At 39.0% G+C, this 24,117-nt stretch overlaps 1 protein-coding gene and 1 pseudogene across 5 annotated transcripts in view; both read left to right on the plus strand.

Moving 5' to 3' along the window:
* The window catches only part of ADGB (androglobin), a 193,602-nt gene extending 169,703 nt beyond the window's left edge, over positions 1 to 23,899 (plus strand). For 3 of the 5 annotated variants that reach the window (XM_070796316.1, XM_070796317.1, XM_019967555.2), the window contains 6 exons: positions 5,850 to 6,026; positions 6,766 to 6,868; positions 9,765 to 9,899; positions 20,613 to 20,703; positions 21,388 to 21,571; positions 23,196 to 23,899. In XM_070796316.1, the coding sequence (XP_070652417.1) occupies positions 5,850 to 6,026; positions 6,766 to 6,868; positions 9,765 to 9,899; positions 20,613 to 20,703; positions 21,388 to 21,571; positions 23,196 to 23,381 (876 nt within the window). In that variant the 3' untranslated portion in view covers positions 23,382 to 23,899. Of the gene's footprint in view, positions 1 to 5,849; positions 6,027 to 6,765; positions 6,869 to 9,764; positions 9,900 to 20,612; positions 20,704 to 21,387; positions 21,572 to 23,195 lie in introns of those variants that run through there. The other 2 variants (XM_070796318.1, XR_011568515.1) reach the window with 2 other exon arrangements.
* Positions 108 to 5,840, plus strand: LOC109563438 (calcium-independent phospholipase A2-gamma pseudogene; annotated as a pseudogene).
* Positions 23,900 to 24,117: the final 218 nt, after the last annotated feature.

Raw genomic sequence — 24,117 nt, forward strand, 5'->3', positions numbered from 1 at the left:
TCTGGATACTTTAAATATTTTAAATGCCCAATTCCTTGGACATCTTCTGTAAACAGTCTTCTTTAGTTTAGTATCAAAAAGCATTAATTGAGCTTTTAATATGTAAGATGTTTTGGGGACTTGGATTTCTGATGTTAACATTATACAACCCCTACCTTCAAAGAACTCACAGTCTAATGGAGGAGACTGAAGTAAAAAGAGAGTTGTGATGTTACATATGATATACACAGTGGTAGAAAGGATAGGTACCTCTGCCTAGAGGAATCCTGAACTGAATCAGTGATCAAAGACATACTGAGGCAAAATCCAACACCATCTGGTTTTTTAGTCACTAAGTTATGAGGTTAAGTAAGGGTCAAATGGAGAGGAGCCTTCAAGCCTGGTTAGAAAGGTGGGACTCTACAAGCCAGGGATCCTGATTCCAAATTTTTTCACTGCCTGTTAAGTAATCCCAGTGATTAGGGGTAAGGAGGAGTATGTGGGTGAGAAATTTGAGGAGTACAAGTACAATCCTAAAGATACTCAGATTCAAGCTGTTTAAACACTGAACTCAAGACAAATTATCTTTAAGGACAAAATCTTCCCATCATTGGTGCTTGCAGCTTAGGCTATGCAAGGCTGACGGGTGGGAGGTGGAGCCTTTAAGAAGTGTATTGACATGATGAGATTTACATTTCAGATACCTTGATGACTTTTAAAGGTATGAAATTAAAGGCAAAAAGACTAGAGATAGGAAGACCATCAGAAAGCAGTGCAATAGTCCAGACAAAAGAGTACAAGCTGTTTCAGATACAGGTCAAAGAAAGGAAGAAGAGAAATAAAGAACTAAAAAACAAACTGGTCTGAGCTAAGAAACAAACTCAGTATGTAGTTATTAATCCAAAGGGGGTGACAAACAGCAAGAAGGAACAAAGGATATCTCCCAGCTTGGTTAACCAAATAGTATATTGGTAGTAACACACAGAAGTCGCTCAGTCATGTCCGACTCTTTGCGACCCCATGGAGTGTAGCCCACCAGGCTCCTCAGTCCATGGGATTTTCCAGGCATGAATACTGGAGTGGGTTGCCCTTTCCTTCTCCAATTGGTAGTAACACAGACACTAAAGAAAAATGAACAGATTCAAAAATGATGACTCCATTTTCCCATACTCCAGTCATAGAAATACCTGTCCACTTGCATTTTCAAGGTGTAATTTCTTAGTTCTTAGTGTATACCTTTGGAAACATTGAAAGGTAAATAACCGTAACTTAACTTCTACTGGTGACAAGGGGAAACTGAGGGGCTGGTGGTGCTTAGGGTGCTGCTCTTCTGTTTGCGTTGAAAGCTCAGCTGTTGCAAGCCAGCTCCAGTCCGATGTTGATGCCAGGAAGAGGAGAATTGCCACTGTCACAAAAGCAGTTTCAGCCTGCATCCCATAATGCAAATGGTCTTTTGAAGAAGTAGAGAAGCAAGCAACTGTATTTCTTAGGCCCACCTCAGCATTATTGGAGGATAAGCCACATCAGTCTACAAAGAGGATTTCGTAAAAGCAAAATGAAGTGTAAACAGACCACAATGAAGCGCGTACTTCAAGTAACACTGGTACTCTACAAGCAACCAAGGTTTATATATTAGAATCTTGAAATTTAGCATTTGTGCTCCTAAGGGACTTAGAAAAGTGAGCATTCATATGTCACCCTTGAACTTTGTTTCAAAGGCTGTTTTGGCAATCAGAATGAAATGATTTCATGTTTAGCTCAATAAAGCAAGTTCTCAAATATTAAGAAAAGTATCCTACAGTGGCCAATGAAAACAGGTAAATGTTAAGCAAACTGCCAAATCTCTGAAAAAATAGTGTTAAATCAGCAGAAAAGAGAAGTCAGGGTATAAAGATGAAGGAAGAGTAAACAAAGTCGTTTTCATAGCACAAATGGTTTAACCACAAAATTTGGAGAGTCATTCTATCTTTTATCAAATCATATTAATTCATGCCTGAAAGGTGAGGGGAAAAGTCTCAAAAAAAAGAAATAGACATTTCCAAGACAAATCATAAATTGAAAATAGAAACACTGAAAAGAGAAAATACAGTTCTTCAGTTACTGGTGTCCTGACTTGTAAGAAGCTAGACTCAGAATCTTCTTTATATGCTGTGGACAAGCCTGTAGGTCCAAGTGGGTCACTTGAGCTTCCTCTAGCTTCTATTAATACTAAGCAAAGTATTGCAAACTCTCTTACTCATTTCAATGAAGGTGGATGAGCTTTAGTGTAGGTAGTTATATTGGTGTACTCGTTACCAAATTAAAGTATGATTCAGTTCCAGGAAGAGGCAGTTAAAAGTAAGCAAGACTAGGAGCAAAGACAAAAAAGGAGAGAAGAAAAAACATTTATCTCTTCAATAAGAAAAAAGTGCCAGGATAGGTATTGATGACAGAACCTGGGCATTCATTCAAGCATTAAGAACAACTGACCCAAAGCTCTGCATTAATGGATTGAAGAAGTGACTTTCATCTTCAAAAATTTCCTTAGGGAAAAGGAGTGGCTGCCAAGGAAAGAATTACTCCATATTTTTTAGGACTGAGACAAATTGAAGATGGCATTTTACAGACTGTATTTAGAAAAATGTTGGCTTTAATTTAGCTACATGAATCCAGTGAAAGGAAGAATTTGCACAATTGATGATGGAGGAATAAGGGATGTGACAACTCTTCAGACATTATGGAAATCAGTTGAACTCACACACAAGCCAGTTTATCAGTTCTTTGGTTGCATTTGTGGTGGAAGTACAAGCACCATATTAGCTTCACATTGGAATCATTTCATATGTCCTTGGGTGAATGTAAGGAACTCTGTCAAAAATGAAGATAGGATGTGTTTTCACAAAATGTACTTGTTGGAACCGTCAGAATGAATTGGAGCCCTGCATTTTATGATAATCAAACTTTGTGAAATATTCTTAAGGATAAAATGGGATACACACTGATGATAGGAATAGCAAGAAATCCCAGAAGTCTTAAGGTAGCTGCAGTAGGTACCACGGTAAACAGAGGGATAATGCCCACAGCTTTTATTACTAGCTCTTAGTAGTTGGAAGGCTGTCAGTATAAGATGTGGTAGGCCACCAGAGCTGCATCTGCTGCTTCAGGCTACTTTGCAAAGTGTGCATTTGGAAAATGATCTTCATCAAGAGGGAAGTTTGGTTCCAACTAACCCCTCAGTATTAGCAACGAATGAGTGTAAATGTCTTTGGTCAGACATCCGATTAGCGTGCCTAGGACATGGAATATTGGGCATTGGACATTATGAGAGTGATGTGAGAAAAACTGTGACATACACACACTTGAAAACCAAACTGAAGTTATCAACAGTGCTACAGATACAGAAAAAACCCGTATAATACTTGATGTTCTGTTATTTCCTGTTACTACTTTAGATTCAATCCCATAATGTGTAAACACTTAACTCTAGATGAAAGCTGAAACAAAAGGCTAGATAAGATTCAGGTAAAAAGATTGAAGTCCATAGAAAGAAAATAAGGAAAAAATGGAAAAACTTGCAGAAATATTGTCCAAAAAATTTATTCAGAAAGCTAATGATTGGATAAAACTAAAAATGGACATGTGTGAAAGCCTTCTGTTCTCTTCCAAACTGTGAGGAATGCCTGCATATTCTCCGAAATGAAAGTCTGTTCCGAAGATACATCAAGTTTAGTATGGAATTGTGGGATTCAGCATGAGGTAGCTTTCAAACACCCAAAAGTTCTAGGGAATCCTGAAAAAGATGATGTTTAGACCATCATGTGAAGTACAAAGGGTATGTTTGCTTTCAGAATTCATATGGGAGTTGGGTTTTATGACATTAATAATGAACTAAGTTTTAGGAATCTTAATATTGTGCTAGTTGATTTTAGTAGCTTTTGGTATGATACTGTTGGTTGTTTGAAAATTTATTAACATATGAACCAAACATCATACACTTTGCATTTTTGCTTTAGTCACCAAAATCATGTTGAATTTATTTGATCACTGGTCTTATTTCATATGAAGAAGCTAATCTCTTCCTAAATTTACATTACTTATGTTCTCACTAGCTGTATTCTGCAGTCCAAATGTTGCCTTTTAGTGTAATATCATCTGAAAAAAATGCAGAAAAATGGAACATTCTCTATCAAATTACAATTATGTTTGAAATGTGAAAGAATCAGATGATGTTTTCTATTTGAAATGTGTTTCTTGCAACATTATGTGGCTCAAAAATATAGATGAAGTTCCAATCAACCACTTTTTTTTGCCTTGAAACTTCAAGATAATGTTGAGTGTTAACTTTTCTAAATGAAGCTCCAGTTTATCATTCACTGATATAAAATCAATTATTTGAATTTTCTGAGAAAATAGTCCTATCATTAACAACTACAACAAAACTATTCCACGTTAAAGCAAACAAGCTAAATTCAATCCATAAATTCTTACAGACACGTGGCCTTCCCTTAGTTCTTCAAAGTGTTCCCTTCCCTAATCAAAACTTTATCCTGGAGAAGGTTCTTAAAGACTTATTTATCAAGCAGTATGAAAGATGGCAAGAGCTTATGTGCTGTGCTTTAGAAAGAACAAATAAAAGAATTTCCAATTGTGAGATTTAAATTTTCATCAGAGTAGTAAAGGAATATTGTAGAAAGCTAGGAGATCTTTTTGGTAACATTAAAACCAAACTGCTTATGAAAACTTTATTCAGTGGCCCCACCAATCTCCACTTCCCCATCTGCATTATGTAATATGGATAATTGCCATTGTCTCAGTCTTATGGAAAGTGCTAGAAACCACATCAGATTCAAGCTCCTCTCCCTACCAGATTGCTACCCATAAGTCTCAATTTTTTAGACATTTTCAAGTCCTATGACGATCATCTCCCAGCTTAAGGTACATGAAAGTGATCCTACAGGACATCAAAATGTTATCTTTCATAACAAATGTATATCAATATATACAGACTTGGAAATAACTATTTCTGCCCTTATGTAAAGAGATGGTATGAATGAGCCTAAGTGGAATTTAGAATTATTTATAGTTTTCAGTTGAAATTTGCATACAATGAAATACAGCAATATTAAATATACACTTCAGTGAGATGAATTTTGCCAAGTGCACTCATCATGTACCTATATATCTCTGTCAAGGTTTAGGTTATAGCCCATGTCCATAAGCCTAGCAATTCCCCTAAACCTCCCCACAGTGGATTATGTCATCCCCACACCTCTCCCCCATACAAGTTTTTCCTGTCCTGGAATTTCATACAAATGAATCATACAAGATATACTCTTCTATGTTCAACTTCTTTATTTCAGAATATTGTCTGTGTGAACTTCAATCACACGATGGTGTGCATTAATAGTTTATTACTTTTTAATGTTAAGTAGTGGTCCATGTGATCTTCCCAGGTGGCTCATGGAAAAGAATCTGTCTTCCAAGCAGGAGAGATAGGTTTGATCCCTGGATTGAGAAGATCCCCTGGTGAAGGAAATAGCAAGCCACTCTTGCCTGGGAAATCCCATGGACAGAGGAGCCTGGTGGGCTACCGTTCATAGGGTCGCAAAGAGTCTGACACAACTTCCCGACTAAACAACAACAACAAAGTAATATACTACAGTTGGTTTATCCATTCATCAATTGACAGATGTTTATATCGTTTTCCATTTTCTGGCTGTTATGAACGAGGCTATAATAAATGTTCTCTTCCAAGTCTTTTTGCAAGTACATGTTTTCATTTCTCTTGGGTAAACTACTTAATACTGAAATTATGGATCATAAGGTAAAATCTAGACCCTCTTGAAAGGAAGAAAGCATCTGACCCAAACTTTTTTACTGTGCCTTGTCAGATGTGCGCTGCCCACCCTCAACAAGACGACCCAAATAAACCCTACTGGATTCTGAGGCTGGTCACTGAGCACAATGAAGCAGAATTTTTTGAAGTGAAAAAAGATACAGAACGAGCAGATGAAATCCGAGCCATGAAGCAAGCCTGGGAGATGGCGGAGCCAGGAAGATCAATCAAGGTTATCTGAGTTTGAAAAATTGTCCTTTACCTTTCATTCCTGGGCGTGGTCTGAAGGAAGAGCCATATTGGTGAAACCACAGCCTTTAGGAAATATCTGAAATTTTGTCAGACATCAACTAACTAAGTATTAAGACCACATTTGGACACATTGTGAAATGTTATTAATACTATCTGGATACCCAGATGACTTGCGAAAGCAAAGCACATTACGGTACCATTATGGCCCAAACCTTAGGTCACCTTGTTCTTTCACATCATCTGGGATTAACACTCTGTGTCTTTAACACTGCCAACTAAAAAAGCATAAAAATGTCTAATACATGCTTTCAAGTATTCTGAACATGCCTTAGATAAAGAAGAAGCATGCACTGCCCTTGTGAAATACAGGTACTTTATGATTCCCCCTCTCTCTATTTTATATAAGAATCATTGCCATAGTGAAACATTGTTATTATATATGTTTCATACCCCCAACTCAGGGTTATTGAGACAGACAAAAGCAGTTCAGGAGCAATTGGATCTAAGCTGGCATGCCCAGTGTCTAAGTTTTAGGACTGCTTCTTCACTAGTTCTCACAAATCACTGTCAAAATCATGAATGGTTCAGAATTTTTTTCTTTGATGGTTCGTAAGAGCTGGCCTGGACCAGACTGCCATATTCACTGACATTTCCCCTTGTCACGAGTACTGTTGAGATGGTGTTTCCTGGACTATGTGTTGATGCTGTCTGTCTTTTAGGCTGCCCAGGCTCGTCTCCATTATCTCAGCCAGTTCATTAGGAAAACGCCTGATGCTGAGTGCATGCCTGTGTCTGAAAGCCAAATCAAAGCAGGGGAAGAAGGTCAGTGGGCCCTGTCCCAGCTGCCCCAAGCATGGAGCCGTTACCTGCACGTCTTAATAGCTAGTCAACAAGTCATGCTTGCTAAAAAGAAAAAATTCAGAATCTGTTTCCTTATAGGATTGTAAAGTCATGGACTGTTCAATAAGAAAATAGGTTCTGAAGCATTTTCTTTTTACCAAGCAGATGTTCACTTTGTCCCCAAGTAGATATGATTTTCACCACTTAAGAAAAGATGAAACCAGAAATAAGGGTGCAGTCTGGTTAGAAAGTAACAGTATATAAACTTGAAGGCAGGGATACAACTATAAATCTGGCACTTTTATAATCCCAATAACAATAAATAATAGCAATAAGAATCATAGTAATGAAGTTAACTACTTTTATTGAGCGACTTGCTTGGGTCTGGGATTATGAAATACTAATCAGGTTCTGTTGTTTAGTTGCTAAGTCGTGTCCAACTCTTTGTGACCCCATGGACTGTAACCCACGAGGTTCCTCTGATCATAGGATTTTCCAGGCAAGAATACTGGAATGGGTTGCCATTTCCTTCTGCAGGGGATCTTCCCCAGCCAGGGTCAAACATGCGTCTTCTGCATTGGCCGACAGATTCTTTACTTCTATCTCATCTACTACTCACTTCATCCCACTGATATATAATATTATTTCCAACTTACCAGGACACAGACCCAGAGTAACTTTCTAAATTCACAAGCTACCAAGAAACAGCCAGCAAGCAGACAGTGCTCTTTGTCACCCAAGAGTCTTCCCACAAATACTCATCTGCCTACATCTATCACCGCACTGCACTGTCCAGGGAGGCTAAAGACATTCACTTCACAAATTGTGCTTTTCCACTTTCACATCTTTGGGAGTATAACTCAATAACTGTTATAAAAGTAATGTTCCATAACTTTTCATATGAAAAGTATAAACAATAAATTTCATCCTAATCCTGTTTTTCTGGGGTGGGCGCAAAGTGTTTTTGCTTATTATCTGACTTTAACCTATGGCAACTATGAGGTACACCTTACTATTTATTCCTATTTTATAGCATTTAGAGACAAAAACTCAGAGGGTCACCTTATTCTTCCTACATCATATATCTAAAAATTGACAAAAATTTAAATATTTCTAACTCTTAAAGTACTCACTCCGGTAATAAGTAGAGTCTAATGTAATGGCTTTCTGGGTAGCTCAAACAGTAAAGAATCTTCCTGCAATGCAGGAGACCTGGGTTCAGTTTCTGGGTTGGGAAGATCCCCTGGAGAAGGGAATGGCAACCCACTCCAGTATTCTTGCCTGGAGAATCCCATGGACAGAGGAGCCTGGTGGGCTACAGTCCTTGGGGTCATAAAGAGTTGGACATGATGGAGTGACTAATACTTTCACTTTCTTTTCAATATAATGTTAGGAATATAAAGGTGAATAGAATACAGTCCTTGTTCATTAAGCTCTATATTTTATTATTAAGTTTTTAAAAGTTATGTTAAGTTTATGTAAAAGAAAATTTATTGCACTGAATACTTGTTAAAAATGGCAAAGAAGATTATATTCAAGACCATTGTAAGAGGAGAGAGATTGAACTCAATTCTGAACACAACACAAACAACTGAAGACTTATAACAAGCAGGGAACTAATGAAAAAATACCTCTATGAATTTGACTAGGTATCAAGGGTCGGGGAAGAGGAGGATAAGAAGTTTAATTAGATATCAGTGGTAGGGAGATTCTCAAACTAGTTTAGCTGGATTCTTTGCTAAAACTGGGATTCACCACCAGTTAAGGACAAAGCCAAGTGGAGAATAGAGCTCAGAGAAGGCTGACCTTATCATGTAAACTACAGTTAATAAAGACACATATTTTAATTGAACAGCTTGATGTATTTTCACATACATGTATACTCGGGAGCCACTGTTCAGATCACGATAAAACATCCCAGTCAGATCAGATCAGATCAGATCCATCGCTCAGTCGTGTCTGACTCTTTGCGACCCCATGAATTGCAGCACGCCAGGCCTCCCTGTCCATCACCAACTCCCGGAGTTCACTCAGACTCACGTCCATCGAGTCAGTGATGCCATCCAGCCATCTCATCCTCTGTCGTCCTCTTCTCCTCTTGCCCCCAATCCCTCCCAGCATCAGAGTCTTTTCCAATGAGTCAACTCTTCGCATGAGGTGGCCAAAGTACTGGAGTTTCAGCTTTAGCATCATTCCTTCCAAAGAAATCCCAGGGCTGATCTCCTTCAGAACGGACTGGTTGGATCTCCTTGCAGTCCAAGGGACTCTCAAGAGTCTTCTCCAACAGCACAGTTCAAAAGCATCAATTCTTTGGCACTCAGCCTTCTTCACAGTCCAACTCTCACATCCATACATGACCACAGGAAAAACCATAGCCTTGACTAGATGGACCTTTGTTGGTAAAGTAATGTCTCTGCTTTTGAATATGCTATCTAGGTTGGTCATAACTTTCCTTCCAAGGAGTAAGCGTCTTTTAATTTCATGGCTGTAGTCACCATCTGTAGTGATTTTGGAGCCCAGAAAAATAAAGTCTGACACTGTTTCCACTGTTTCCCCATCTATTTCCCATGAAGTGGTGGGACCAGACGCCATGATCTTCGTTTTCTGAATAGTCCTCTTCATTCTCTTTCCCAGACTTTTCCTTCCTCAAAGAAACCATTCGTCTGATCTCTATGATGATGAATTAATTTTTCCCATTCTTGAACTTTACATATTTATGTATTCTATATGTCTTGTTATTTTTGTGTGTGATTTCATAGAATGCAAGGTTTTTTTTTAGTGCTGTATATGTCGTACTTAGTAGTAACATCTTCGAGTGCCATAAAAGAGTCATAAAAAGTTCCATGAATTTTGATAACAAAGAGTCTATACCCATCAGGGAGCATGCTGTGGAAGAAGTGGCAAGCAGGCAAGGGCATGAAGGATCTAGCAAAGTCAACAAACAGTGAAAGTGGAGGATCTTCCCCAGCAGGGAAGGAAGAGCGTGATCAGAGCTTACGGAAGGAAAACATCAGTAAGTATTGCCCTTATTGGTAAGGTAAATCCATGTTTTGAACACAAATTTGTCCACTATATATATACAATATATTCCATTATATTATATATAGATAGATTGACTGACTGATTATTCAGTTGCTAAGTCATGCTCAACTCTTTGCAACCACATGGAATGCAGCATGCCAGGCTTCCCTGTCCTTCACCATCTGGAGTTTGCTCAAACTCATGTCCATTGAGTCAATGATGCCATCCAACCATCTCATCCTCTATCACCCCGTGCTCTCCTGCTCTCCTGCCCTCAATTTTTCTCAGCATCAGGATCTTTTCCAATGAGTCAGCTTTTTGCATCAGGTGGCCAAATATATGTGTGTGTGTGTGTGTGTGTACACAACATATCTTATTTATCTATTCATCAGCTGATGACACTCAGGTTGCTTCTATATTTTGACTATGGTAAATTGTGCTGCTATGGAACATGTGCATTTGAGGTGCATGTATCTTATTTGAAATAGTGTTTTCATTTTCTTCAGCTATATACCCAAGAGCGGAATTCAGATATATACCCTGGAGTAGATCATATGGTAGCTCTATTTTTAGTGTTTTAAAGAGCCTCCAGACTGTTTTCCACAATGGGTGCACCAATTTACATACTCACCAGCAGTTTACAAGGGTTCCCTTTTCTCCACACCCTTGCCAATATTTGTTATTTATAATTTCTTTGACAATAGTCATTCCAAAGGTATGAAGTGATACCTCATTGTGGTTTTGATTGGAATTTCTCTGATGATTAGCATGTTGAGCATCTTATAATGTGCCTATTTGTCATTTGTATGTCTTCTTTGGAAAAATGTATATTCAGGTCTTCTGTCCATTTTTAATCAGATTTGTATTTTTTTGATATTGAGTTGTATGAGCTGTTTATATATTTTAGATATTAACCCCTTATGTGGGTATAGTTTGGGGTAATAAGGAGGGGTCACAAAACAGAGAGGACAGGTAAAAATGAGTAGGGATGGAAGATCTAGTGACCAAAGCAGCCTGTCCTCAAGTAAAAAATTCTTCAAAGAACTCTTAAATATGTCTTATTATCATTTTATTTTAATATAAAATGATAAGTTTAATTATGTACCATCAAAAAGAAATTTACTTACCCTCCCACCAAAAAGGGATGTGCTACTGTGTGGTTCTAGTACATCATATGGCTCTGAAACTCTGTTGTATACCCCGGATACTGCTGCTGTAGCAGCCATCCTGCTTCAGAATCACAGATCCAGTTACCTCAGCTGTTCTCTGGAACTTTGTGTGTTGCTCCCACCTCTGCTGTTGGTGCATCACAAATTGGCCCTCTCTCCTGAAGACACCTTACCCATAGGAGACTGTAGACCCTGTGACAGCTTTACATGCTCTGGGCTTTACATTTGTATACATATACACAGATACATTGGAGAAGGAAATGGCAACCCACTCCAGCAGTCTTGCCTGGAGGATTCCATGAACAGAGGAGCCTGGAGGGCTACAGTCCATGGGCTTGAAAGAGTCAGACATGACTTGGTGACTGAACAGCAATATATGTGTGTGCCGTGTTGCTCCAGTTGTGTCCAGCTCTTTGCAACCCTGTAGACTGTAGCACGCCAGGCTCCTCTGTCCAAGGGATCCTCCAGGCAAGAATATTGGAGTAGGTTGCCATGCCCTCTTCCAGGGGATCTTCCCAACTCAAGGATCAAACCCACGTCTCTTATGTCTCCCGCATTGGCAGGCAGGTTCTTTACCACTAGCACCACCTGGAATCCCCAAATAGCAACATACATATACATATATGTATATTTATTTACTCATTTGTTTGTGACTCTTCAAATACTACCCTACTCTTGCTACTATCTTCATATATAATAGGTAACTTAGAACAACTTCCTCCATAATGCCAGAGGACATGTAAACAATATCATTATTGATTTCACATCCAAGCATTTTTTTTGCAACACCAAGCCATCATCAAGTTCGAGTGCCAACTTGGGTTTCAATTTCCCTATTATTTCTGGGGGCCTTGGAAAGTGCCTTGGTCTTTATTCCCAAACTTTTCTCCAGGCTTTACAATAAGTTGATGGATCTTCCCTTGTGGCTCAAGATGGTAAAGCGTTTGCCTACAACGCAGGAGACCCAGGTTCAATCCCTGGATCAGGAAGATCTCCTGGAGAAGGAAATGGCAACCCACTCCAGTATTCTTGCTTGAAAAATCCCATGGATGGAAGAGCCTGGTAGGCTATAGTTGATGGAATCGCAAAGAGTCGGACACGACTGAGCAACTTCACTTACTCATTCTTCACCATTCCTTTTAAATGGTTATTTTCTTACTATCTACAATGAAAAGTTTTCTGCTGATTCTGTTGCAAACTGAAACTTTTATAGGATACAATAAAATGATCCAGTGATGAGTAGTTGCTATAAAAATATTTCTAAATGTGCACTCTCAAGACTCATCCCATAGAGTATCTGTTTGCAGCAGGACAGCACACGCGGGCACACACACACACACACACACACACACACAGACTCTTTGAGCTACACTGTTATGGAGGTCCAAGTCCATCCTCTGCTTACACCTTATTTTGTGCACACACGCTCTGTCGCGTCCAACTATTTTGTGACCCCGTGGACTGTAGCCTGCCAGGTTCCTTTGTCCATGGGATTTTCCATCCAAGAATAATGGAGTAGGTTGCCATTTCCTTCTCCAGGCGTCTTCCCAATGCAGCTATCAAACCCATGTCTCCTACATCTCCTGCACTGTTAGGTGGATTCTTTACCACTGTGCCACCTGGGAAGCACCTTATTCAGATACACTTTATTCTGATACAACAGTTTTACAGATGAACATGAAGATTAACCTTCTTGGCCCCTTTTACATCCTCTCTGTTAAAATATATATTATTTGGCAGGATGCAAAAGAACATAAACATCTAATTAATCAAAAACATTTTCTTTCCAATCAAAGTGAGCAGAGTTGGCGTCTTAACAATACTGGATGCTTGGGGCTGGTGCACTGTGACGACCCAGAGGGATGGTATGGGGAGGGAGGAGGGAGGAGGGTTCAGGATGGGGAACACATGTATACCTGTGGCAGATTCATTTTGATATATGGCAAACCAATACAATATTGTAAAGTTAAAGAATAAAATAAAATAAAAAAAGAAACAATTCAAGTTTGAATGCCAAAAATAAATGCAACAAAAGTAGATATGTTCCTAAGAAAAACACTTGAACTTTAGAAATCTAAAATCACAGAGTAACCATAATGAAAAAATAAGTTATTAACCACTGGTTTCTAGAAGAGTCCTGTTGTATATAAGATGCCAATATTTTAGGAATATTTTATCTAATGTTATAAAGTGAAAAACATGACTGAATTTCTGTTTTATTGATGGAGCAAAGTTGGGGTTTGTAGTATGGTATTCTTTTTTCTTACTTGTATCCTGCTGATAAAGGCATACTTTTGAAAAATGAAAAACTAATTTGATGATATTGTTTTTCATGCTTATAAAATTTTGCATTAGATTATATTTATGAATGAATAATCCCTTTTAAAAAGTTTTTATGAATTAATCACTTTACAATATTCCTGGAGACTTTTACAACCACATGTGAAAATCATGATTAAATGGTCAATGGGAGATTGGGATTTTTTGCATGACACAGTGAAAACTAGACCTAGCCTCTCCCAAAAAGCAATGATCAAATGGAAAAGATTGATTTAGAAATATTTCAAAATTCTGAAGGTGTACAATTAAATAAAATATTTAACAAAAATAAAAACAAATTAACTTAATTGTATGATTTTCCTATCCTGTAAAAATAATCATGAACTTAGTGACTTAAAACAATGCAAACTTTCTGCAGATATCAGTTCAGTTCAGTCGCTCAGTTGTGTCCGACTCTTTGTGACCCCATGGACTGCAGCACTCCAGGCCTCCCTGTCCATCACCAACTCCCAGAGCCTACCCAAACTCATGTCCATTGAGTTGGTGATGCCATCCAAACATCTCATCCTCTGTTGTCCCCTTCTCCTCCTGTCCTCAATCTTTCCCAGATTCAGTGTCTTTTCAAATGAATCAGCTCTTCACATCAGGTGGCCAAAGTATTGGAGTTTCAGCTTCAACATCAGACCTTCCAATGAATGTTCAGGTCTGATCTCCTTTAGAATGCACTGGTTGGATCTCCTTGCAGTCCAAGGGACTCTCAAGAGTCTTCTCCAACACCACGGTTCAAAAGCATCAATTCTTCGGTGCTCAGCTTTCTTTATAGTTCAACTCTCACATCCATACATGACTACTGGAAAAACCATAGCCTTGACTAGATGGACCTTTGTTGACAAAGTAATGTCTCTTTAATTGTCTGTCTAGATTGGTCATAACTTTCCTTCTAAGGAGTAAGCATCTTTTAATTTCATGGCTGCAGTCACCATCCGCAGTGATTTTGGAGCCCCCCAAAATAAAGTCAGCCGCTATTTCCACTGTTTCCCCATCTATTTGCCAAGAAGTGATGGGACCAGATGCCATGATCTTCGTTTTCTGAATGTTGAGACTTAGGCCAACTTTTTCACTCTTCTCTTTCACTTCCATCAAGAGGCTCTTTAGTTCTTTTTGACTTTCTGCCTTAAGGGTGGTTCCATCTGCATATCTGAGGTTATCGATATTTCTCCTGGCAATCTTGATTCCAGCTTGTGCTTCATCCAACATAGCATTTCTCTTGATGTACTCTGTATAGAAGTTAAATAAGCAGGATGACAATATACAGACTTGACATACTCCTTTTCCTATTTGGAACCAGTCTGTTGTTCCATGTCCAGTTCTAACTGTTGCTTCCTGACCTGCATGTAGGTTTCTCAAGAGGCAGGTCAGGTGGTCTTGTATTCCCATCTCTTTCAGAATTTTCCACAGTTTATTGTGATCCAACACAGTCAAAGGCTTTAGCATAGTCAATAAAGCAGAAATAGATGTTTTTCTGGAACTCTCTTGCTTTTTTGATGATCCAGCGGATGTTTGCAATTTGATCTCTGGTTCCTCTGCCTTTTCTAAAACCAGCTTGAGCATCTGGAAGTTCATGGTTCATGTATTGCTGAAGCCTGGCTTGGAGAATTTTGAGCATTACTTTACTAGTGTGTGAGATGAATGCAGTAGTGCTGTAGTTTGAGCATTCTTTGGCATTGCTTTTCTTTGGGATTGGAATGAAAACTGACCTTTTCCAGTCCTGTGGCCACTGCTGAGTTTTCCAAATTTGCTGGCATATTGAGTGCAGCATTTTCACAGCATCATCTTGCAGGATTTGAAATAGCTCAACTGGAATTCCATCACCTCCACTAGCTTTGTTCGTAGTGATGCTTCCGAAGGCCCACTTGACTTCACATTCCAGGATATCTGGCTCTAGGTGAGTGATCACGCCATTGGTATTAACTGGGTCATGAAGATCTTTTTTGTACAGTTCTTCTGTGTATTCTTGCCACCTCTTCTTAATATCTTCTGCTTCTGTCAGGTCCATACCATTGCTGTCCTTTATTGAACCCATCTTTTCATGAAATGTTCCCTTGGTATCTCTAATTTTCTTGAAGAGATCTCTAGTCTTTCCCATTCTGTTGTTTTCCTCTATTTCTTTGCACTGATCTCTGAAGAAGGCTTTCTTATCTCTCCTTGCTATTCTTTGGAATTCTGCATTCAAATGGGTATATCTTTCCTTTTCTCTTTTGCTTTTCACTTTCCTTCTTTTCACAGCTATTTGTAAGGCCTCCTCAGACAGCCATTTTGCTTTCTTGCATTTATTTTTCTTGGGGATGGTCTTGATCCCTGTCTCCTGTACAATGTCATGAACCTCCATCCATAGTTCATCAGGCACTCTGTCTATCAGATATAGTCCCTTAAATTTATTTTTCACTTCCACTGTATAGTCATAAGGGATTTGACTTAGGTCATATCTGAATGATTTAGTTGTTTCCCCACTTTCTTCAATTTCAGTCTGAATTTGACAATAAGGAGTTCATGATCTGAGCCACAGTCAGCTCCCGGTCTTGTTTTTGCTGATTGTATAGATCTTCTCCATCGCTGGCTGCAAAGAATATAATAAATCTGATTTCGGTATTGACCATCTAGTGATGTCATGTGTAGAGTCTTCTCTTGTGTTGTTGGAAGAGGGTGTTTGCTATGACCAGTGTGTTCTCTCAGCAAAACTCTAGTGGCCTTTGCCCTGCTTCATTCTGTACTCAAGGCCAAATTTGCCTGTTACTCCCGGTGTTTCTTGACTTCTTACTTTTGCATTCCAGTCCCCTATAATGACAAAGACATCTTTGGGGGGTGTTAGTTCTATAAGATCTTGTAGGTCTTCATAGAACCATTTAACTTCAGCTTTTTCAGCATTACTGGTAGGGGCATAGACTTGGATTACTGTGATATTGAATGATTTGCTTTGGAAACGAAGAGATCATTCTTCATTCTTGAGATTGCATCCAATTACTGCATTTTGGACTCTTTTGTTGACTATGGCTATTCCATTTCTTCTAAGGGATTCTTGCCCACAGTAGTAGATATAAAGGTCATCTGAGTTAAATTCACCCATTCCAGTCCATTTTAGTTCTCTGATTCCTAAAATATCAATGTTCACTCTTGCCATCTCCTATTTGACCACTTCCAATTTGCCTTGATTCATGGACCTAACATTTCAGGTTCCTATGCAATATTGCTCTTTATAGCATTGGACTTTACTTCCATCACCAGTCACATCCACAGCTGGGTGTTGTTTTTGCTTTGGGCCCATCTCTTCATTTTTTCTGGAGTTATTTTTCTACTGATCTCCAGTAGCATATTGGGCACCTACTGACCTTGGGAGTTCATCTTTCAGTGTCCTATCTTTTTGCCTTTTCATACTGTTCATGGGCTTCTCAAAGCAAGAATACTGAAGTAATTTTCCATTCCCTTCTCCAGTGGACCACATTTTGTCAGAACTCTCCACTATGACCCATCCTTCTTGGGTGCCCTACATGGCATGGCTCATAGTTTCATTGAGTTAGACAAGGCTGTGGTCCATGTGATCAGATTGGTTAGATTTTTGTGATTGTTGTTTTCAGTCTGTCTGCCCTCTGATGGATAAGGATAAGAGGCTTATGAAGCTTTCTGATGGGGGCCATACTCTAAATCTTTAACTCAATTTTCTGTTGATGGGTGGGGTTTCCTCCCTGTCGTTTGACCTGAGACCAAACTATGGTGGAGGTAATGAAGATAATGGAGACCTCCTTCAAAAGGTCCCACTGCCACACTCAGTGCCCCGAGACTGCAGCAGGCCACTGCCAGCCCATGTCTCTGCTGGAGATTCCTGGACACTCACAGGCAAGTCTGGTCTCTTGTGGGGTCACCGCTCCTTTGTCTTGGGTCCTGGTGCATGCAGGTTTTGTTTGTGCCCTCCAACAGTCTGTTTCCCCAGTCCTGTGTATGTTCTGTAATCAAATCCCACTGGCCTCCAAAATCAAATTCCCTGGGGGTTCTCAGTTCCTTTGCCAGATCCCTAGTTTGGGAAATCTGTTGTGTGCCCTAGAACTTTCTTAACAGTGTGAGAATTTCTCTGATATGATTGTTCTGCAGTTTGTGGGTCGTCTGCTTGGCAGCTCTATGGTGGAGTTAATGGCGACCTGCTCCAAGAGGGCTTATGCCACAGGCTGTGTGACCAGGTAGCTGCACCCAGAGCTCGTGCCCTTTTGGTAGGCCACTGCTGACCTGTACCTATGCAAGAGACTCAAACACAGGTCTGGCTCAGTGTCTGTGGGGTCTTGGGATCCTGGTGCACTCAATGTTTTGTTTGAGCCCTCTGAGCGTCTCTGATGGGTTTGGGGTTTGATTCTAAACATGATTTTGCTCCTCCTACCATCTTGCTGGGGCTTCTCCTTTGCCTTTAGACATGAGGTATCTTTTTTTGTGGGGAGGATAGAAGGTGGGAATTCTTTGGGCTAGAAGACTCAATATACTGAGATACTAATTCTCCCTAAATTTACCCATAAATTCAGTGTAATTTCTTTTTTTGGGGGGAGGGGGAGCTATCCTTACACTTGATCTGTCTGCTCAAGCTACACTAAGCACTATGCGGGTGGAATATAAAAATGTTTTAAGACAGTAGCCAGAAAATGGAAACAACTGAAATGTCCAATAACAGATGAATGAATAAAGATATACCATGGAATATTACTCAGCCATAAAAGGAACATAATTGGGTCATTTGCAGAGATGTGGATGGACCTAGAGTCTATCATATAGAGTGAAGTAAGTCAGAAAGAGAAAATCAAATATCATTTATTAATGCATATACATGGATGGAGAAGGCAATGGCACCCTACTCCAGTACTCTTGCCTGGAAAATCCCATGGATGGAAGAGCCTGGTGGGCTGCAGTCCATATGGTCGCTAAGAGTTGGACATGACTGAGCGATTTCACTTTCACTTTTCACTTTCATGCACTGGAGAAGGAAATGGCAACCCACTCCAGTGTTCTTGCCTGGAGAATCCCAGGGACGGGGGAGCCTGGTGGGCTGCCGTCTATGGGGTCGCACAGAGTCAGACACGACTGAAGTAACTTAGCAGCAGCAGCATGGAATATAGAAAAATGGTACAGATGAACCTATTTCCAGAGCAGGAATAAAGATGCAGACATAGAGAATGGACATGTGTACACAGATGGGTAAGGGGAGGGTGGAATTAATTGGGAGATTAGGATTGACATATATCCACTACCATGTGTAAAATAGACAGTTAGTGGCAACCTGTTGTATAGCACAGGGGGCTTAGCTTGGTGCTGTGTGATAATCTAGAGGGGTGGGATGGAGGGTGGCAGGGAGGTACAAGAGGGAGAGAATACATATATGAATAGTATAAACATATAGCTGATTCACTTTGTTGTACACCAGAAACTAACAGAGCATTGTAAAGCAATTATTCTCAAAGAAAAACAAAAAACATACAGTATCTTTTAGTCCAGTAGAGTAGATAATGTATAACAAGTGAACACTGAAAATCAAAAGTAACTGTTTTTGTTGTTGTTGCTGCTGTTGTTTTTACCCCCACAGACTCATATGAACCCAGAAGAATAGATTCAAGAAAGAAACTTTAGAGACTAAGATATTAACCATTCAGCCTTTCCAGACCATTTAATTTCTTTTAAAAAAATACTGAAGTGTAATTTACATACCTTCAAATTACCAATTTTGAAAGTATAGTTCAATACTTTTTAGTAATTTACAGAGTTGTGCCACCAGTACCAAATATTGTTTCAAAACATTCCTTTTATCCAAATAAATTATTTTGTGCCCTCTTAAAGTCACTCTGCATTCCCACCAACAGCCTCAGTCTTTTCCTCTATGTAGATTTGCCATTCCTGGATATTTTATGCAAATAGGGATCAAAAACTATGGTTAAATTTTTAAGAAAATGTCAAGTCATAATGTTTTGATTATTATTAGCTTCATAAAACCAGAGAAGGCAATGGCAACTCACTCCAGTACTCTTGCCTGGAAAATCCCATGGACAGAGAAGCCTGGTGGGCTGCAGTCCATGGGGTCGCTAAGAGTCAGAGACCGACTGAACAACTTCATTTTCACTTTTCACTTTCATGCATTGGAGAAGGAAATGGCAACCCACTCCAGTGTTCTTGCCTGGAGAATCCCAGGGACGGGGGAACCTGGTGGGCTGCCATCTATGAGATCGCACAGAGTCGGACACGACTGAAGCGACTTAGCAGCAGCAGCAGCAGCAGCAGCTCTCTCATTCCCACCCATCCAAAGAAGTGAATCAATTATATGTTTATACTATTTATATATGTATTCTCTCCCTCTTGTACCTCCCTGCCACCCTCCATCCCACCCCTCTAGATTATCACAGAGCACCAAGCTAAGTCCCCTGTGCTATACATCAGGCTGTCACTAACTGTCTGTTTTACACGTGGTAGTGGATATATGTCAATCTTAATCTCCCAGTTCATTCCACCCTCCCCTTACTCATCTGTGTCCCCATGTCCATTCTCTCTGTCTGCATCTTTATTCCTGCTCTGGAAATAGGTTCATCTGTATCCTTGTATATGCATTAATAAATGATATTTGTTTTTCTCTTTCTGACTTACTTCACTCTATATGACAGACTCTAGGTCCACCCACATCTCTGCAAATGACCCAATTATGTTCCTTTTATGACTGAGTAACATTCCACTGTGTGGGTGTATATCTATATATACACCACATCATCTCTATCCATTCAGTTGTCACTGGACATTTCAGTTGTTTCCATTTCCTGGCTACTGTCTTAAAAACAGTTTTATATTCCACCCCCATAGTGCTTAGTATAGCTTGCACGAATAGATCAAACTCTTTAAATATTAGATTATTTAACTTGCTTATAATGAAATTTTGTAACACAGTATGACCTTCTTTGGTCTCTGTTTTCATTTAATTAAAACAGAGTGATTTTGTAACTCTTCTTATAGAGCATATTCATTTTTTTCTATATTAATTTTGTTATCACCATTTAACTACAAGTATGGTAACACCAGCTAGAGGATAAGCATAAAACAAAATTAAGCTTCAGTAAAGTCATTAAATCACATTAAGCATGGCAAGCCCAACATATTTCAATTTAAATAATATATACAATCATTTACTTAGTCATTGTTGGTTCCTTCTTGAAAGCCTAGGACTTTTTTTTTTTTTTTTTAAATAGGGCCTCGTTCACGATCCCCAACAATTTTGGAAATGTCTCCACAGCTTATTCGAAAGAAATTAGAATGTGTAGACATAAATCAATATATACGGTAAGTTTTAATAAACATGATTAAAGTAGACATCTGTGTTCATAGAATTTTGAACATATTGTCAATAGGCAGTTGCTAAACAACTGAAAATTTGAAATTAAATGCTTAATATATTTATTAAGCATATTAAGTGCATCTGAATTTTTTGAAATATATAGCTTATATGTTAAATTTAGCAAATGTTTTATTAAGTCAGTTATAGAAGGACTTAAATACTTTCTGTAAGGACTTAATTTGTAGCCTGGTTAGGGTGAGTTGAGCTATGGAAAAACCCCATCATACATGCTGCTGTTATTTAATTAGATTGAATTTTCTTAGGGACCAAACAATAAGATTAATAGAGGTAATTGTACAAGCACATTTATAAGTTTTATATAGCACAAACACTTTCAAACCTAGCTTATAAATTAAAAAGAAAAAACCTACAAAATATTCTCAAAGTTTCAAACACCAATTCCATAAACACCTCTTCAAATAGTACATCCAATTTATTTTTCTAAAATATTAGTGATTTAATAAATGGAGCCTAGTCCATGAAAAATAGTGGTTTATTCTTTCTGTTTCTGATATTTGATTTGATTCAGATCACTACTCTGTTGATAAGATTTTAAATTATTTGAGCGCTGAAGGTCATTCCAGAGTTCCCAAATGACTTATGTTTTCTTTTGATTTTTTTATATCAAGAAAAACAAATATTGAGCCTCTGCTGCAAACAGATGAGCTAACTCAGCAACAGGCAATGCAAAAGGCAGAGGAGGTCCACCAGTTTCGACAGTATCGGAACAGACTCCATAGCATTCGTGATATCAAGCAAGAAGAAAGGTTTAAAGTGAAAGATAAAGTGCTGGAAATGTATGGAGAAATGCGAGTGAGTCTACAAGGGCATACACGTGGATCACGGTTGACAGATTCTTTTGTAATATTAGAATGATATCATAAAATCACATTTTAACTAGGTAGAAAGAAGTCTTGAAAATCTTTCATTTCCAACTTCTCAGAAAATTGGCAAATTAATTATACATCTAATTTACTCATTCCCTGAAATCCCTCTTAAACACAGTACTAGAAACTTACCCACAAAAATGGGAAGAATGGGAGAGAAAACAACAGCAGAACATCTGTGAATCTGGAAAGTAGGTGGAGGAAGATGGCATTAACAGATTTGAGGCAGCCAAATCCTAAGCCAGCAGTACAAAAACTCCTAAGAGTGAACCTAGAGCCTGTCATACAGAGTGAAGTAAGTCAGAAAGAGAAAAACAAGTATCGTATAGTGACACATATATATCTGGAATCTAGAAAAATGGTATTGATGAACGTATTTGCAGGGAAAGAATGCAGACACAGATACAGAGAATGGACCGTGGACACGTTGGGGGAAGGAGAGAGTGGGAGGAATGCAGAAAGTAACGTCAACATATATACACTGCCATGCGTAAAGTAGATAGCTGGTGAGAAGTTGCTGCGTGACACAGGGAGCCCAGCCTGGCGGTGTGTGATAACCTAGAGGAGTGGGATGAGGGGAGGGGAGGGAGGCTCCGAAGGGAGGACGTATATGTATTATTATGGTTGATTTGTGTCGTAAGGCAGAAACCAAAACAACATTATTGAGCAATTTTCTTCCAATTAAAAAATAAATTAAAGAAAAAAAAAAAAAAAAACACACAACAACAAAGAAAGAGTCAATCTAATTTGCTCCACTGCTGCTAAGTCACTTCAGTCCTGTCCGACTCTGTGCAACCCCATAGACGGCAGCCCACCAGGCTCCCCCGTCCCTGGGATTCTCCAGGCAAGAACACTGGAGTGGGTTGCCATTTCCTTCTCCAATGCATGAAAGTGAAAAGTGACAGTGAAGTCGCTCAGTCGTCTCTGACTCTTAGCGACCCCATGGACTGTAGCCCACCAGGCTCCTCCGTCCATGGGATTTTCCAGGCAAGAGTGCTGGAGTGGCAGAATCCCTCAAAAGCTCAGAAACTGGTGGCACCATCCACCTTAAGAAGTGACGGTGAAGAGAGAGGAAGAAAAGAAGTGGTATTATTAGGAAGTTCCCCAAGTACAACTCAGACATTTTGTCAGGGCTAGAGTATGTGTGGGGAACTAGTCGTCTACTGAGCACAGTTACTGTGAGAGACACGCTGGGCTGCATATTTTATACAGATTATATCTGAACTCATTTAAGTAGCCAGTTGCTTTGTCAAAATCTCTTTCTTTCTTCACTTTTCTCTTTATTTTTCTCCTACCCATGCTTTTATTCACCATTCTGTAAAACCTCACGTGTCCTTTGTTCATTAATAAACATTTGAGATCATACCCTAACTTTCATCTTCCTTCTCTAATTTCCTACATGACTCTATTGGCATGAGGAAAGGAAGGGTAGTTTGTTTTTTTTTTTCTGGAACCTTAATAAGGCTCTACCCGTGGATCTTATTTACTTGGGCGCTGTTTTTGTTTTTGCTGTTGTTTTTGTCGTTTCATTTTGTTTCATTTTGGAATAGGACTCCTTAGACGAAGCCCGGCAGAAGATCTTTAACATCCGGGAAGAATATAGGAACAAATTACTGGAAGCTGAGCGCCTAAGGCTGGAGGCTCAGGCTGCAGAGGAAGCCGCAAGCAGAGTGGAGCCAGAAAAGAAGGTCCCAGCTCCCAACGGACACAAAAAAAAGAAAGAGAAGAAAAAGTGACCAGGACATGCCCAACACCACCTTTCTTCTGGAGAAGAAAACCCTATTTTTCATTATCTCGAAGTTTGCCTGTTGATAAAAATAAGAGGTTCGGTCAACTGAAAAATAGATATTTTCCCACCTTAGAAGTAGTTTCTATGTTTTGATGTTAATTTATTGGTTTTTCCCAGAAAGTTATTATTTGAGTTTAAAATTTTCTAATTTCAATAAAAAAATAGTCTCAAATATTTGGAATGTAATAAAATGTATGTGTCTCACTCTGAATTGCTTCATTTTGAGTTAGTACTAGGATAGGCTCGTAATGCCTTTGAAAAATTCAACAATGAGAAAAATCGTTGTTGTTTTTCTGTTACTTTAAAGACTTTCAAATAGAAAATGTTTTTAAATATGCTTTGAAATCATCGAATAGGATAGAGATGATAACATATGAGTCTAGATGCAAGCTTGAAAAAGCACACTCAAAAAAGAAAGAAACTCACCACATAAATGAAACTTTAAAATAAATTATTTTAATAAAACTATTTGCTCCAGACTTGCTCCTTTTTTAAATTCTTTCAAAGCAGAACGTCAACAAACCTCCTTCATTGGACAAGAACATTTGTGGGTTAAGCACACACGCAAAGTGTTAGGAGTTTGGACACTTAACAATGAGTCAGAGGAACCCAGGCATAAAGAATGTGATCACACACATCTCTTGTTCTGTGTACCAGCATTGCAAATTTTGTAACACAGAACA

The sequence above is a fragment of the Bos indicus genome, chromosome 9 (assembly GCF_029378745.1).
Source record: "Bos indicus isolate NIAB-ARS_2022 breed Sahiwal x Tharparkar chromosome 9, NIAB-ARS_B.indTharparkar_mat_pri_1.0, whole genome shotgun sequence".
Lineage (NCBI taxonomy): Eukaryota > Metazoa > Chordata > Mammalia > Artiodactyla > Bovidae > Bos > Bos indicus.